General features: G+C 46.1%; 1 protein-coding gene across 1 annotated transcript; it reads left to right on the plus strand.

Annotated features, from left to right (window-relative positions):
• Positions 1-626: 626 nt before the first annotated feature.
• On the plus strand, positions 627-14,039 carry LOC311114610 (cathepsin D-like). The gene is made up of 9 exons (XM_084189848.1): positions 627-826; positions 2,326-2,488; positions 5,020-5,143; positions 5,500-5,618; positions 5,891-6,090; positions 6,339-6,461; positions 9,434-9,578; positions 12,555-12,653; positions 13,305-14,039. The coding sequence occupies exons 1-9, from the start codon at positions 765-767 to the stop codon at positions 13,464-13,466; spliced, it is 1,197 nt and encodes a 398-aa protein (XP_084045974.1). The 5' UTR covers positions 627-764; the 3' UTR covers positions 13,467-14,039.
• Positions 14,040-15,858: the final 1,819 nt, after the last annotated feature.

Here is a 15,858-nt window from a genome sequence, read left to right on the forward strand (position 1 = left end):
ACTATGGTTCCTATCCTGTCCCACAAATATAAATTACCGGTAGCCTATGCAGTACAAAGCCATTAAGACAATTTGAGTGTCTGCAAATCGTGTCAAATATCACTTTTATGTCAAATTCTGGTCTGCATTGAGGATACATTGTCTTGGTTTATACTTTACTTTATTGAGTTTATTTTTTGCAGGGACAGTGCACATCACAGGAGGTTGGTGGTACCTTAATTGGGGAGGAAGGGCTCGTGGTAATGGCTGGAGACGGATCAGTGGAATTCCATTTGCTCCCGTTCCAGACATTATTATGAGCCGTCCTCCCCTCAGCAGCCTCCACTGGTGCACATTAATCAACGTTTCAGTAAAAGTGGTGGTTTTAGCCAGCTGGCTAATTTTCAACTGCAGTCCCTGGGCAGGTTACTAAAATCTTTATTCCCACAATTTGATAGAAACACACGTCTCTGACATCATGCAGCACGGATTGGGTGCGTTCAAGAAACACAAATTCGGGGACCGTAAGCGCTTTACCAGACATTGTAAGGCTATGATATTCAGCACAGGTCTGCGCAAAGCATTTTTTTATCTGGAACGCACCCATTGGCGATGCTCACGCGCAGCTCTCTTAACTCCTGGAACGTACCCATCATCACATGATTTTGACTCAAACGTCGACACAGTAAGGTGATAAAAGTCTGTTGTTGTTGATTTCAAGTCAAATTGCCCAGTCATTGTGCTTGCTGGTCGGGTTGTAGCTAAAGTTATTCTGCAGCTGTAAAATGAAGGTTTTGTACCTCTGTCTTTTCGCGGCACTTGCTTTGGCATCTGATGCACTCGTCCGGTAAGTAAAGACAAGTCATAGTAGCCGTGCTAGCAGTAGTTTGTTAGCTAGAAAAGCAATGCTCTTCAAACACTTGAGCTACCAGTTACGCCCTCAGTCAACTAGCTAGCATAGTATTACGAAATGGATAGCCCTAGCTAGGTTTGTGACTGTTTACTTTTCTGAATGAACAGTGAAGACGACCTGGGGCTACAAAGTGACGTTAGCTAGCTAAATGTTATCAAGTCGCACTCTAGCAAGGTGTTTGTTTTTCCATTAGCTAGTGCTCCGTTTCTTGCCCAGTGACAAGCAAACATGTGACAATGTGAAAATAGAAATTACAGCGAAGGTCAATATCCCAAACACGACTTAAGGCCGGTTTATAGACAATTGTCGTAGCGAGATCATGAACATTCTATTGTCGTCGGACATCAAACTTGTCCTATGTCTGCATGACATCAGCAGCCTCCTGCTCAACATTAAATACTTTCTCTATTTTAACAAAAATAAACCCATCCAATTAATTATATGGCAACCTATTAAGCCAGGCAACTAAAAGCTATTTTCTAAACAATGTTTTGGTTCGTTGCTAGCTAGCTAATTAGCTAGCTGGCTGGCTAGCCAGTTCAAATAAACGTTAATGACCATAGTATAGCTGACGTCTTAACTTTTAGCTACTTTTTATTCATTATTACAGGAAAATAAACCCACACAACGTTATTTACAAGGTAATTGTGAACTTATAGAAAATAGTGTGACGAAATAAAAGTAGGTCATTTTATCGGATAATTGTAGAACTTCCTGCATCATCTTGTCACAGTAAGATTTGGTCTGGTTGCTGTGGCAGTCCGGTAACCACGACAACGGACGTTGCGACAGTCGCAGATAACTTTCTTCACGTCTGTGCGACAAGGAAACTCAGTCGCAGCGATGGTGTGCAGACATGCCACCGAATTATTATTATTATACATTAAATGTCGTTCTACAGACATGTCATTAGACCAAGGATAAACTGGCCTTAACCTGTGTTGATAACACCCATCTGCTTCATCAATTCAACTGTGAACTTCCTATGTAATCTTGTCATGTTATCATTGATTCGTGTGTGCCTCATTGATTGTTATATTGTTCAAGCTCCCCATTCGGCAATGTCCTTGTAGAACAGATATTACACATAGCAAGGTTGCCACAGGCAGCACTTGTTCTAGCTAGCAAAGGATGTGGCCACCAGTGCAGGATGTGGCCACCAGTGCTCTTCTCTGTGTCTCCTGTCTATTGTCTGAGAGCAGGAGACCTGTAACTAGTCAGACGTTGTTTCCCCAGAAAGAACTAGGTTGAGTAAATACTAGACAGGGCTCACCAGTAGGCCTGCTGAGATTCTGCTTGACCTACCAACTGTTCTGGGCTGGCTAACCATTTTCAAAGGAGTTCTCTGATAGATTCTCTCTCGCTATGTCTCCCTCTCTTTCCCTCCCCCCTATATCTATCTCTCTCCCCCTCTCTCTCTCTCTCTCCCACAGAATTCCGTTGAGGAAGTTCCGTTCCATCAGGCGTACCCTGACTGACTCAGGGAGGGCAGCAGAAGAGCTGTTGGCTGGGAAGGAACACACTAAGTACAGCAACCTGGGCTTCCCCTCCTCCAGCAATGGACCCACTCCAGAAACCCTGAAGAACTTTATGGACGTAAGACGATCCTCTAGTCACTACTAACCAGGGACCCTGGTAGTGGATTAGTTTGCCCTTGGTTGCGTCCCTAGATGGCACCCTATTCCCTACATAGTGCACTACTTTTGATCAGAGCCCTACTGTGGGCCCTGGTCAAAAGTATTGCACTTTAATAGGAAATAGGATGCCATTTGGGACAAAGACAACCTGTGACCTGTGTCAATGGAGTGGTCACACTTCACTTCGCTAATGCAATTTAGCACAAGCTAAAAGCCAGGCAGGCCAGGAGAAAACCAACAAAGAATCCCTTGTCGCCAGTCCGGCCGTTCCGGCTAGTCCTCCTAGCTAGCTGAATTAGAATTAGTAGCGTTACAAGGCAAGCCCGCCCACTCCCCCTCCCTATCCTGAAGGGAAGATGGAAGATTTCACATTTCCCATCAAAGTTGGGTGATCAGATCTTCAGTTTCTATGTGTGATGGAAAAATAACATTTGTCATATGCCGGGTAACTCAGCTTCCCATCAGTGTTGGGTCTAGTGACGGGATCTTTTTCTCTGTGTGACCGAACAGGAACTAGGAATAGTTGGTCAGATGACCGGTGACTGAGAGCAAGGAAGGCCTGATCTTCTAAGCTCCCTGAGGTTGATCAGCTGACAGTTTGTAGACCTACTGTACGATTATCCAGGGCAAAGAGCCATGCGTTGTTTATGTAGTTTAATCTAAACTCCAGAAAAGAGACGGAGGGCCTTGTACACTCAGTGGGCACTCAGTGGGCGACTGCCCACTGGAGCCGCTTCCTGTTTTTAGCTGATAGGAGTGGAATCCGGTGTGGTCGTCTGGAAGACCAGGTGTGTTGAATTTAGTCAATCTGTGAACTAATCGATTATCTCAGTTGGTCAGGTGTGGTGCCTAGTTGGAACAATATCCTGCAGTACCTGTGGCACTCCAGGAACAGGGTTGCCTACCCCGGCCCTAGACACTGTCGTGCGTGAAAAGCCCAGGAGGCCGACCGTTTCTGAGCTACTGGAATCGGCGCCTGGCACTGACTCCTACAACGCTCAGTCGCTTAGGTCACTCATTTTGCCCATTCTAACGTTCAATCGAACAGTAACTGAATGCCTGTCTGCCTGCTTTTATAAAGCAAGCCACGTGACTCACCTTTCTGTAGGAGTGAACCATTTTCGTGAACGGGGTGGTGTACCTAATAAACTGGCCACTGAGTGTATGTGTTCAATGATATCAATTCCCCAGCATTGGATAAACATTGAGTAGCCTACACAGTACAGTGTACAGCAGTCCTTCTGGTTTCTGAGTGTTTTCTCTGGGACTCTGATAGTTCCTTCCACCGAGCTGAGGGACGCGCGCACACAGAAAACTGTTGTGGTTTCCTAGACTCTGACAGAAAGTGAGTTGTGATGTGTAGATTACTCCAGCATTTTACATAATATCTACCATATAAAATGTAATTTTATGAAGCTTGAAAAGTTGGAACTGTGAATAAATGTTTAACCATGGAATGGTTTCAGCCACTTCATAATAACTTGCAGAGTAATTGAACTTTCACGTCAAACCACTTTAGATATCAACCAACCACAATACAACCACAGTGAATGAATTCAACCATTGTCCCTTCAATAGTCGGCTCATTAACAAGATAAAGGTTGTGTCCAAAATGGAACCCTATTCCCCACAGGGCTCTGGTCAAAAGTAGTGCACTATATAGGGAATAGGGTGCCATTTGGTACGCACACTTAAGATAGCTAATCTAATCACAATGAACTGGTCAAGCAGTCCCAGGAGACTGAATTGACTGAAGAGGTTCATTTGCTATGAATACTAGAATGGAGAGTCCTAGGAAAAGGGAAGTTGAGTCACGTGTTGAAAATGTTGAGTAATCGTTCATTCTCTGCTTGCAACAGAAGGTTAGCTGACTGTTTACAGCGTGACTAGGAGAAGAGAAATCACAGACCTATTGGATTGACAGAAGAGGTAAAGTGCTAGATTTGACTTCTAGAAAGAGGGAAGTTGACTCCTCGTTAAACTGTGTTATTATTATTATTATTAGCAGAGTAACGTGCTTGGAACAGAAGGTTAGCTGACTTGTTTGTTCAACAGCGTGACTATGAGAAGAGATCACTCTGACCTATTTACTTCAGACAAACCGTTTCTGACACCGGCAGAGCCAACTTCTATCAGTCGTGGAAATACTGAACTAATCACATGACCTGCGTGAACAGACACGTTTAGGTAGATCTTGCTAGATCTGTTCAGGCCAGCTCACAACCTGTTGGAAGGGATTGCCTTCACTGTATCCCTACAACGGGATGTTAGCAAAGCATAGGGATCTTGTTCTTCTGAGTGAATAGGCATATCAAGAACCAGCAGAAACTGGGCCTCCGTCCTTGACCAGTTTGGGGTACACTGAAATTACCCTACTACCTGCTTTCTAGTCTGGGAGCAGTGTGCTTGATGGAGTCCTTGAAACTAGCCCACACAGTTCTTTTGTTGTTTTTTTTATTTCATGCAGCCGTGTGTGTTTTTGTTTCACAGGCTCAGTACTATGGTGAGATCGGCCTGGGGACTCCCGTCCAGACGTTCACTGTGGTGTTTGATACAGGCTCCTCCAACTTGTGGGTTCCTTCAATCCACTGCTCTTTCACAGACATCGCCTGCTGTAAGTCTACGCTGCGCTGCCTCAATCCCATATTTATTGATGCACTTGTCAAGTCCTCTCAGATCTCCACAAGTGCATAGGGGGTCTAGGGTTGCATTTGGGAATGGGCCATTGACTCATACATGACCGGTGCTAGTAGGACCGGCTCACTTCCAGAAATCCAATTCTAGGTTTAATCTGTTTCTAAGAATCCTCTCTGTTTTATTGTTTTATTTGTTTATACTTTCTGCCAAATGCCTCATTAGTTGGATTAGTTGAGCGCTTCATTGTCTTTTCTTCTAGGTTATATAACCATTTAATATTGGCCATTTTGACAGATTAAAGTGATACTTCCCGTCTGTCTGTCTGTCTGTCAGTGCTTCACCACAAGTATAACGGTGCCAAGTCCAGCACGTATGTGAAGAATGGAACCGCCTTCGCCATCCAGTATGGGTCTGGCAGTCTGTCTGGGTACCTCAGCCAAGACACATGCACGGTAGGTACAAGGTTATACACTGTTGTAAAATAGGCCTAGCATCTGAAAAGGTGCTGTATAATTCAAGTCCGTTGTCTCTATTGTACTATTCTCCAAAGCAATGCCTTTTTAAGGCAGTTTTTTTTTGTTGGTGTTATTCTCAATGATTTTAAACACGGTGTTTCCACTTGTCTGCCTGAAATTGTCAAATAAAATCAATCTCTCTGTGTTAGTTTGGAGACCTGACTGTCTTAATAGTCTTTTAATGGATGTGCTGCTCACCTTTCTGGTAGATTGGAGGATTGGCCATAGAGAGGCAGGGCTTCGGTGAGGCCATCAAGCAGCCCGGCATAGCCTTCATCGCTGCCAAGTTTGATGGCATCCTGGGCATGGCCTACCCACGTATTTCTGTGGACGGGGTCGCCCCACCGTTTGACAACATCATGAGCCAGAAGAAAGTAGAGCAGAATGTGTTTTCCTTCTACCTCAACAGGTGAGACAGACAGGACTGCCTCAGGTATTTCTGACACCAGAGTCCTTTTTTGGAGATTTAGGACCAGTTTCCTGGACACAGATTAAGCTTAGTCTTGAACTAAAAAGCCTGCTCAATGGAGCATGTCTATTGAAATGGCTGTTTTGTCCAGTACTAGGTTTAATCTGGATCTAGGAAACCAATCCTAAAAGTCTGTATAGAAAAATAGTCAAATGACGTGTGTTTGGTCCTGTGTGTGTGTGTGTTAGGAACCCAGACTCTGAGCCCGGCGGTGAACTCCTACTGGGAGGAACTGACCCCAAGTACTACAGCGGAGACTTCCACTACCTCAACGTCAGCCGCCAGGCCTACTGGCAGGTCCACATGGACGGGTGAGTGTTCATCCTTTACCATTCATTTATATGCTGACACTTGTTTGTTCAAGTTATTAACGATCTGCTACATTAGCCATCCATCTGTTGGTGGACACTGTTATAATATTATTATTATTATGTCTGAGGTCAGATCTGTGGCAGACTTTTTGGAGGACTTTTTAAAGCACTGGATTCCCTTCAGAATCTCAAGAAACTTTACCCCACCTCTTGCTGTACACATCAAACAGGAGCTTCTATAAAAAAAATTACCTTCTTCGAACTAGAAGCCTTCCAAGAGGAACCAAGGCTGGCCGAGGTAAATGAAGAGAGATTTTCACTGTTTGTATCGGGCCTGCCAAAACTCAGTCAAGTGCCAAGGGACAGAGTCTTAACTGCAATAAAGAAAGCGGAAGATGCTAAATCTTCCCACTGTCTGCCAAATATCCTAACCTGCAATTCGATATATCTTGGGGGGGGGGGGATGAGTTTGAACTTCTACACAGATCATCCAGGTCAGAAATTGGTTGTGCAACGGAAACATGGGCACATGAGAACATTCCAGATGAGTCCCTAAACATAGAGGGTGTTCAGAAAGGACAAATCTGTCTAAATATGAAAAGAAGAGGGGTGGCCATGTATGTGGATAGTCTCCAGGTTAGGAGACGGGCGGACCTTGAAAGAGATGAGTTTGAGTGTCTGGATCCAGTTGCGGCTAATGAGAAGAAGCTGCAGCAGGAAGCCATTGACCTATCTCATTAACGCCATCGACTCTGACGTTGAAGTCACCTGAAACGGGTATTGTCTTATGTGGGGATTTCAATAATCTACCTTCCAAGGCCCTCAACTCCCACCAAGGCCTAAAACAGGTTGACGAAAACAAGACCAGTGGAGACTCCATGATTGATCTGATCATAACAAACAACATTTTTTTAAAAGGCTAGGAACGCTGTTCAGAGGATCATCCAAGGGACTAAGAAAAACTACTAGACTAAAATTTAATTCAAGCACTCAAAAAGAAGAATCCGAAAGCGATGTGGGACTTCATCAGCAAAGAGCTTGGCCGATCGAAATCATCTGGAGGTACGATACAGATTGATGGTGTGGAAACTGACGATGTTGCTGAGGTCCTGAATATCTTCTTTGCTGAAGCATGGACAGGAAATACACCCCCCCCCCCCCCCCATGGATCTAGATCCAGTGGTCACACACTTAGTTAACGCCTATCAACTGGCTCTGTACCTTCAGTCTGGTAGACCGCTACCAGCTCCCCATTCCTAAGGTCCTGGAGGGGGGAAAAGTCATTGGACACCAATCTCTCTGACATCTTGTCTGAGGAAAAAGGCTCATTGTGAAGAAGCTCATGCCAGTTGCTCTTGAGGAATGCAAAAAAAAAAATAGTGCATACTTGCCTAAACACAGAACGACACATGCTCTGGTCAGAGCCACACACACCTGGCTTACAGAGGCAGACTCCTAAAGCAACCCACAATGGTCCGGGTTCTGCTGGCGGACATGTCAAGGCTGTTTTTTGATTGTGTCGGCCATGCTAAACTCCTTCAGCATCTGACCGGTCTGTGTCCAAGGCTACTGACCTGGCTCCGCAGCTACACAACAGGGAGAACCGAGGGTGATGGCAAATGGAATGTACAGCTCATGGACAGGGGTAACATCTGGGGTCCCCCAGGGGTCTCGCCTTACCTCTTCCTGCTCCACATGTCCACTCAGTGACTCCTCTTTGAGGACACACTGGCTACGCTGACGACGTTGGGCTGTCCCGTGCTTTTAAGGCTAGCAAACATTGAAAATGACACCTCCAATAGAGGAGGCGAAGCAACTGGAGGAATGGGAAGCAGACAACTACATGTTTCTTAATGGAAAGGCTGTCCAACTAAGAATCTGCTTCTCCCAAATTCCTCCCCAACCAGCTCCACTAATCCTGGATGGACTGGCTATTCCAGTTAGAACCAGCTCCACTAATCCTGGGTGGACTGGCTGTTCCAGTTGGAACCAGCTCCACTAATCCTGGGTGGACTGGCTGTTCCAGTTGGAACCAGCTCCACTAATCCTGGGTGGACTGGCTGTTCCAGTTGGAACCAGCTCCACTAATCCTGGGTGGACTGGCTGTTCCAGTTGGAACCAGCTCCACTAATCCTGGGTGGACTGGCTGTTCCAGTTGGAACCAGCTTTTTCTATTTGAACAGGGAAGACATTGAGACCCAGGTCTCTTTTTACAAACGCACCCTGTATATACACTGACTGTGATGGCAAGAAACGGCCTTACCACTGACGTTGTGGCATCTACACCACCCTGATCCGACCGTGCCTGGAGTATGCCAGTGTGTTGCTGTTGGGCTGCACAAAGAAGCAGTAAGCTACGCTGGACCGGGTACAGAAAAGGGCAAGCAAGATGATAACAAAAAAAACAGAGACATCCCACTGACCCTTCCACCACTAACAGTCACGGAGAGATCAAGCTGCAGTGTGATGGATCACTGACGTGATGCACCACCCTGATCTGCTACCACAGAGAAGAGGAGACCGTACTGACAGAGTCCTCCAGAGCCAACTGTACACCATCAACGCAAGGACAAATGGACTGATGTTTGTTTACCATAACCACTGCCATCACACATATTAATGGCCAAATGTGACTTTAAACTAATTTCTTGTAAGCTAGGACGTTTTTTAATTTAATGTTTTATATATCTTGTTTTTTAAAGTATTATCTAGATGGAACTGTGCATTCTGCAAAATTCAGTCTTGTCGACTGCGTGCATGACTCAATGCTGTTTTCACTATGTAGGGAGGGAACTGTAAACTTAAATGATGAGTTATTGGTTTGGTATTTTGTCAATCGAGAAGCCTGTGAAAATGGAATTTACTGCTCCGAGGACAATAGATCTATTGTTACCTTCTGTAACCATGCAGCCCTACTTCCACCAAGGGAGCTGTATTTAAACGTGTGTGTGTGTGTGTGTGTGTGTGTACAGGTTGGGTGTGGGGAGCCAGCTGGGTCTGTGTAAGGGAGGCTGTGAGGCTATCGTGGACACCGGCACGTCCCTCATCACCGGCCCCACGGTGGAGGTCAAGGCCCTGCAGAAGGCCATCGGAGCGATCCCACTCATCCAAGGAGAGGTAAGACGTAGGATCATCCCCACTCAGGAGACGCAAGGGAGAGGAGCCCCACCACTCAATATCTACTTGTTATGTGATCAAGAGGAGCGATTCATCTAAATAACTCCTAGATGGTAGAAATGTCCTTGCAAGCCAATTTCCTCCTCCTCTAGTTCAGCACTATGGGCCCAGCTACATTCCTCCTCCTCCTCCTCTAGTTCAGCACTATGGGCCCAGCTACATTCCTCCTCCTCCTCTAGTTCAGCACTATGGTCCCAGCTACATTCCTCCTCCTCTAGTTCAGCACTATGGGCCCAGCTACATTCCTCCTCCTCTAGTTCAGCACTATGGGCCCAGCTACATTCCTCCTCCTCCTCCTCTAGTTCAGCACTATGGGCCCAGCTACATTCCTCCTCCTCCTCTAGTTCAGCACTATGGGCCCAGCTACATTCCTCCTCCTCCTCTAGTTCAGCACTATGGGCCCAGCTACATTCCTCCTCCTCCTCTAGTTCAGCACTATGGGCCCAGCTACATTCCTCCTCCTCCTCCTCCTCTAGTTCAGCACTATGGGCCCAGCTACATTCCTCCTCCTCCTCCTCTAGTTCAGCACTATGGTCCCAGCTACATTCCTCCTCCTCCTCTAGTTCAGCACTATGGGCCCAGCTACATTCCTCCTCCTCCTCTAGTTCAGCACTATGGTCCCAGCTACATTCCTCCTCCTCTAGTTCAGCACTATGGGCCCAGCTACATTCCTCCTCCTCTAGTTCAGCACTATGGGCCCAGCTACATTCCTCCTCCTCCTCCTCTAGTTCAGCACTATGGGCCCAGCTACATTCCTCCTCCTCCTCCTCTAGTTCAGCACTATGGGCCCAGCTACATTCCTCCTCCTCCTCCTCTAGTTCAGCACTATGGGCCCAGCTACATTCCTCCTCCTCCTCTAGTTCAGCACTATGGGCCCAGCTACATTCCTCCTCCTCCTCTAGTTCAGCACTATGGGCCCAGCTACATTCCTCCTCCTCCTCTAGTTCAGCACTATGGGCCCAGCTACATTCCTCCTCCTCCTCTAGTTCAGCACTATGGTCCCAGCTACATTCCTCCTCCTCCTCCTCCTCTAGTTCAGCACTATGGTCCCAGCTACATTCCTCCTCCTCCTCCTCTAGTTCAGCACTATGGTCCCAGCTACATTCCTCCTCCTCCTCTAGTTCAGCACTATGGTCCCAGCTACAATTCTCCTCCTCCTCTAGTTCAGCACTATGGTCCCAGCTACATTCCTCCTCCTCCTCTAGTTCAGCACTATGGTCCCAGCTACAATTCTCCTCCTCCTCTAGTTCAGCACTATGGTCCCAGCTACATTCCTCCTCCTCTAGTTCAGCACTATGGGCCCAGCTACATTCCTCCTCCTCCTCCTCTAGTTCAGCACTATGGGCCCAGCTACATTCCTCCTCCTCCTCTAGTTCAGCACTATGGGCCCAGCTACATTCCTCCTCTAGTTCAGCACTATGGGCCCAGCTACATTCCTCCTCCTCTAGTTCAGCACTATGGTCCCAGCTACATTCCTCCTCCTCTAGTTCAGCACTATGGGCCCAGCTACATTCCTCCTCCTCTAGTTCAGCACTATGGGCCCAGCTACATTCCTCCTCCTCCTCCTCCTCTAGTTCAGCACTATGGTCCCAGCTACATTCCTCCTCCTCCTCCTCCTCTAGTTCAGCACTATGGGCCCAGCTACATTCCTCCTCCTCTAGTTCAGCACTATGGGCCCAGCTACATTCCTCCTCCTCTAGTTCAGCACTATGGGCCCAGCTACATTCCTCCTCCTCCTCTAGTTCAGCACTATGGGCCCAGCTACATTCCTCCTCCTCTAGTTCAGCACTATGGTCCCAGCTACATTCCTCCTCCTCCTCTAGTTCAGCACTATGGGCCCAGCTACATTCCTCCTCCTCCTCTAGTTCAGCACTATGGGCCCAGCTACATTCCTCCTCCTCCTCTAGTTCAGCACTATGGGCCCAGCTACATTCCTCCTCCTGTAGTTCAGCACTATGGGCCCAGCTACATTCCTCCTCCTCCTCCTCCTCTAGTTCAGCACTATGGGCCCAGCTACATTCCTCCTCCTCCTCCTCTAGTTCAGCACTATGGGCCCAGCTACATTCCTCCTCCTCCTCTAGTTCAGCACTATGGTCCCAGCTACATTCCTCCTCCTCCTCCTCTAGTTCAGCACTATGGTCCCAGCTACATTCCTCCTCCTCCTCCTCCTCCTCTAGTTCAGCACTATGGGCCCAGCTACATTCCTCCTCCTCCTCCTCTAGTTCAGCACTATGGGCCCAGCTACATTCCTCCTCCTCCTCCTCTAGTTCAGCACTATGGGCCCAGCTACATTCCTCCTCCTCCTCTAGTTCAGCACTATGGGCCCAGCTACATTCCTCCTCCTCCTCTAGTTCAGCACTATGGGCCCAGCTACATTCCTCCTCTAGTTCAGCACTATGGGCCCAGCTACATTCCTCCTCCTCCTCTAGTTCAGCACTATGGGCCCAGCTACATTCCTCCTCCTCCTCCTCTAGTTCAGCACTATGGGCCCAGCTACATTCCTCCTCCTCTAGTTCAGCACTATGGGCCCAGCTACATTCCTCCTCCTCCTCCTCCTCTAGTTCAGCACTATGGGCCCAGCTACATTCCTCCTCCTCCTCCTCCTCTAGTTCAGCACTATGGGCCCAGCTACATTCCTCCTCCTCCTCCTCTAGTTCAGCACTATGGGCCCAGCTACATTCCTCCTCCTCTAGTTCAGCACTATGGTCCCAGCTACATTCCTCCTCCTCCTCCTCCTCTAGTTCAGCACTATGGGCCCAGCTACATTCCTCCTCCTCTAGTTCAGCACTATGGGCCCAGCTACAGCTTAATGAAGTCCCTTTTGACCTGGCCCATCCTATTTCTTAGAGAACTGTACCCCACTTTATGTCCTCACTACATTAGCACCATCACTGAGTGTTTCTGCTTGTGTTTCAGTACATGGTGAACTGTGACAAGATCCCCACCATGCCTGTCATCACATTCAACCTGGGAGGACAGTCCTACAGTCTGACTGCAGAGCAGTACGTCCTCAAGGTGAGTCTCTCCTCTCGGCCTCTATCTGGAGATTCTACATTGTTTTGCTATAAGCAAGATGGCCAGCAGCGAGCGATGTAGATGGCCAGCGAGGTAGATGGCCGGCGAGCGAGCGAGGTAGATGGCCAGCGAGGTAGATGGCCGGCGAGCGAGCGAGGTAAAGTTAAGTCTAATTCAACAACCATAACAACAGTGTCCGCTCAGTCAGTCACTATACCACACAAACAGGGTGATCGCTTCCTGAACTAAACATTCTCAGAACCATGGGAGACAACATGCATTGATTTGAATGTTTGTCTCGGAAATGAATTCCGTTATTTCAACTATTATTACTGTGTAATAATGGCCTACTGAACTTTCCTTACAAACCGTCCTCCTGTTGGCTACGATGTTAGTATCTCTGTCGTTTGGTCATTACATATCAGGCCCTTGTTCATTAGGGCACACCGTAGCAAAACATTGTGCAACAGAAAACAAACAACATTTGCATTTCAGCAATGAACCAGTGCAGATAGTACCCGTCTGTTTCAAACTGTTTGGTGCTTACTGGACACGATCTGGGCCCCGTGTGGGACTGTGTGCGTCTCTGTATTCCTTCCCCCTTCTGCCCTGCGTCTGACTGTGCGTCTGTGTATTTCTTCCCCCTCCCAGGAGACCCAGGCTGGTAAGACCATCTGCCTGAGTGGCTTCATGGGCCTGGACATCCCCGCCCCCGCCGGGCCGCTGTGGATCCTGGGAGATGTATTCATTGGCCAATACTACACTGTGTTCGACCGTGACAACAACCGGGTGGGCTTCGCTAAGTCCAAGTAGAACTACAACGGCCACGTCCCCATTCTCCACTGTCCATCTACCCTTCTCCTGAAGTGTACTTGTCATGGATTTGGAGAATCGGGAAGCAGCCAATGTTTTGGAACAATGTTTTGCGGGTACATTAAGTGGTTCTAGATTTTACGATTTTTAGACAGGCAAAATCAAAGTGTGGGGAAAGACACTACTTGTGGCTTGGCTGCACAAGCTTTCCGTTGCTTTTATGAAATCTTTTTTAAAAGTAGCAATCGATTTGTGTAGAGTTCAAATGCACTGATCTAAACAAGCATTCATTTCTGAACGATTTGCTACGAGTGTGAAAGTGAAACTGAAAACGTGGTGATGTTGGAGAATGTACAGGATCGGGAGTCAAAGATGATTATCAGAACGGACCTTTTTGAGTTTTACCATCTATCTGAGTGATCTGCTGTACGTGTTAAATCAGGGACTTGTATTTTAAAGCAACAGAACAATGTAACATTTTTAATTTGCGTTTTATGAGGCAATGGACCTCTGTGTCAATGACTTTAATATGCATCTTCAAATTATTGGATTCAATAAAATAATTGTAAAAAGTGAAGTCTCCCTTTTCTTGCATGTCTGTCATTCCCCCTTTGAGTAGATGCTCTATGACACAAATGTCAAAGGTCAGGATAGATATTGTCATTTATCAGCGTAGTAACAAACCCTCACCAAGTGACCCATGTGACCCCGTACTGGTCACGCCCCTCTTGTTAGTGGAGAGATTTTTCTGTTTTAAAGCTAATTTCCTGCAATTCTACACATTTTGACATGTCTTATGTGTGTTCATATGATACCTGAGTGACCCAGGGGTCTAGGGTCATGTAATCTGGCCATGATGACTACAAGATTTAGATGGGTAAGTTAGGCTATCTAGCTAACATGACCAGTAGTTGATCAACTGGACGTTTCGTACACGTTATAAACAGCTCTCTAAGGTCTGTCAGTGAATGACATAACGAGGAAAACTACCCAATTACAAAATTGCACCTTGTGCATTTTCACATCAGTCACTTATTTTTTTCACTTCAATCAAACTTTATTATTTTATCAAATATCTCTAATAACAAGGGTTGGGGTAAATTCCAGTCAATTCATAAAGTAAACCCAATTGTAATTTCAAATATGCCTCTTTAAAAGGCGTTGGAAGATAATTGGAATTTCAGTGTACTTCCTGAATTGACTGGAATTTAAACGGAATAGTCTGCTAATAACTCATAAATAGTATAAAATGTCAGAATTTGTATCTACATACTTTACATAGTGTAACACTAAAGGTTATTACATAAATCATTTCATTTTTTTTCTTCTCAACATGATAAATAAAAATACAATCCACAAAAATGTCCTCAATTTGTTTAGTATTCAGTAGACATGGTCTCCTTCAAACTCGTTTTCAGTGGTAAAAAAAAAAAGTCCACATTTTAAATAGTATTTTTTTTCCTCATTAGTAATGCTCATCGAACGTTTCCCAAGGACTTGATGGATTCGCTGTCAGAGATCATTCATAAAAAAAGATACCAAGTTAAATAAGTATTGTATCCGACTTGGTCCAACTTCTTGTGGTTCTTCATATAAATGGTCTTTATATATTGAATGGCTCACCATATATTGAAAGGAATAGCTCACCATATATTGAAAGGAATAGCTCACCATATATTGAAAGGAATGTCTCACCATACAGTGGGGAAAAAAAGTATTTAGTCAGCCAGCAATTGTGCAAGTTCTCCCACTTAAAAAGATGAGAAATGCCTGTAATTTTCATCATAGGTACACGTTAACTATGACAGACAAATTGAGAAAAAAAATTCCAGAAAATCACATTGTAGGATTTTTTATGAATTTATTTGCAAATTATGGTGGAAAATAAGTATTTGGTCACCTACAAACAAGCAAGATTTCTGGCTCTCACAGACCTGTAACTTCTTCTTTAAGAGGCTCCTCTGTCCTCCCCTCGTTACCTGTATTAATGGCACCTGTTTGAACTTGTTATCAGTATAAAATACACCTGTCCACAACCTCAAACAGTCACACTCCAAACTCCACTATGGCCAAGACCAAAGAGCTGTCAAAGGACACCAGAAACAAAATTGTAGACCTGCACCAGGCTGGGAAGACTGAATCTGCAATAGGTAAGCAGCTTGGTTTGAAGAAATCAACTGTGGGAGCAATTATTAGGAAATGGAAGACATACAACACCACTGATAATCTCCCTCGATCTGGGGCTCCACGCAAGATCTCACCCCGTGGGGTCAAAATGATCACAAGAACGGTGAGCAAAAATCCCAGAACCACACGGGGGGACCGAGTGAATGACCTGCAGAGAGCTGGGACCAAAGTAACAAAGCCTACCATCAGTAACACACTACGCCGT

Source organism: Coregonus lavaretus, assembly GCF_964263955.1.
Source record: "Coregonus lavaretus genome assembly, contig: HAP1_SCAFFOLD_935, whole genome shotgun sequence".
Classification (NCBI taxonomy): domain Eukaryota; kingdom Metazoa; phylum Chordata; class Actinopteri; order Salmoniformes; family Salmonidae; genus Coregonus; species Coregonus lavaretus.

Coding starts and splice junctions, on each gene's coding strand:
- LOC311114610 (XM_084189848.1), top strand. CDS start 765: ATGAAGGTTTTGTACCTCTGTCTTTTCGCGGCACTTGCTTTGGCATCT. Junction 6,462..9,433: donor TGGCAGGTCCACATGGACGG/GTGAGTGTTCAT, acceptor GTGTGTGTACAG/GTTGGGTGTGGGGAGCCAGC. Junction 9,579..12,554: donor TCCCACTCATCCAAGGAGAG/GTAAGACGTAGG, acceptor CTTGTGTTTCAG/TACATGGTGAACTGTGACAA.